The 1,223-nt window shown below is 53.1% G+C and overlaps 1 protein-coding gene across 1 annotated transcript; it reads left to right on the forward strand.

Annotated features, from left to right (window-relative positions):
• Positions 1-111: 111 nt before the first annotated feature.
• IE81DRAFT_332901 (hypothetical protein) lies at positions 112-966 on the forward strand (the record flags this gene model as incomplete). The annotated part of the gene is made up of 3 exons (XM_025515348.1): positions 112-463; positions 523-535; positions 762-966. The coding sequence occupies 3 exons, from the start codon at positions 112-114 to the stop codon at positions 964-966; spliced, it is 570 nt and encodes a 189-aa protein (XP_025365789.1).
• Between the last annotated feature and the right edge of the window lie 257 nt (positions 967-1,223).

A 1,223-nucleotide genomic window follows, 5' to 3' on the forward strand; every position in this document is an offset into this window, starting at 1 on the left:
TTCATCCCTTGGCACGCATGCTCAAAGCCCTCCAGTCAAAGCAATGCCCATCAATCATGGTGCTGCATGGTGTGCGCATTGTCCTTGAACCACAACAACGCAAACTCCATCATGGCTTGCGGGAAGACTTGCGCCCAGCAAATGTGGGCTTGCGCAAACACGTACCGCCACAAACAAACTTTGTACAAGCCCAGCAAAGTGTATTGCAAGGCTTCCGTGCCTGAAGAGCCAAAGCTCTTCAAGCTCAAGTGCAAAGTGAAAATTGCTGAAGAGGAGGTCGTTGAAGCAAAGAAGAAGTGGGAATACGCAAAAGCGGCCTGCTTCAGCCCGGGTATTAGTGGAGAACTTGAGTGCCAGTTCAAGCGCAGGGCAATTGTGCTTGGCATCTGCCTGGAAGACGCGGAGGCCAACCTTGGCCGGCTCAAAGCTTTAGTGCGCCGTCGCAAGTCTTTCTTGAAGCGCGGTGAGCTTGAGTAGCACATTCACGTTTTGGCCAGCAGCTCATGCGCGCTCTCTTTGTAGCTTCTCCTACTGCGTAAGTTACATCGCAAACCACTGCGTGCGCGCTTCTCTTGCATTCTGCCGCCGCAGCAGCTTGTCACACCATTGTATGCTGCTTGCACATAGCAGCATGCCCTCATTCAGATTTGTGTTTGCGACCTGTTTGATGCGGGGCAACTCATTTGATGCAGGGGCTCAGGTGGCCCCCGCGCGCCACGCTCATGCGTGCCACAAATTGTAACATGTGATTTTGGACAAAGGAGACTAAGGGAACGTGAATTGAGGCGAGAGTCTTTGCATGGTGGAGGAGGAGTGGATGGATGCATAGGATTGGGACAGGCGCGTAAGGAAGTTGCGCCGGGGATTTGGGTGTGCACGATGCGCGCGTACGTCCGAGGGCTTCACTTCGATGCCCCCACCGTCAAAGTAGCTGTTGCGCATGCAAGTCACAAGGAGATTGTGTAAGCATCTCAGAAATCGAGCGGCAATTTGCAAAGGTGATAACAAAACAGCAAACTCACAAGCAGACTCCTTCTCCAGGAGCTCCTTCTTGCGGCGCAGCACAAGCTTCTTGGCACTCACCCAGCAGGCTCCTATAGCCTGCGCCGTTCTTCCATTTGAGTTGTAGCTAGATGTTGCGCTTCCAAGTAGGCCTTCATCCCTTGGCACGCATGCTCAAAGCCCTCCAGTCAAAGCAATGCCCATCAATCATGGTGCTGCAT

The sequence above is a fragment of the Ceraceosorus guamensis genome, assembly GCF_003144195.1.
Source record: "Ceraceosorus guamensis strain MCA 4658 unplaced genomic scaffold IE81scaffold_247, whole genome shotgun sequence".
NCBI lineage: Eukaryota > Fungi > Basidiomycota > Exobasidiomycetes > Ceraceosorales > Ceraceosoraceae > Ceraceosorus > Ceraceosorus guamensis.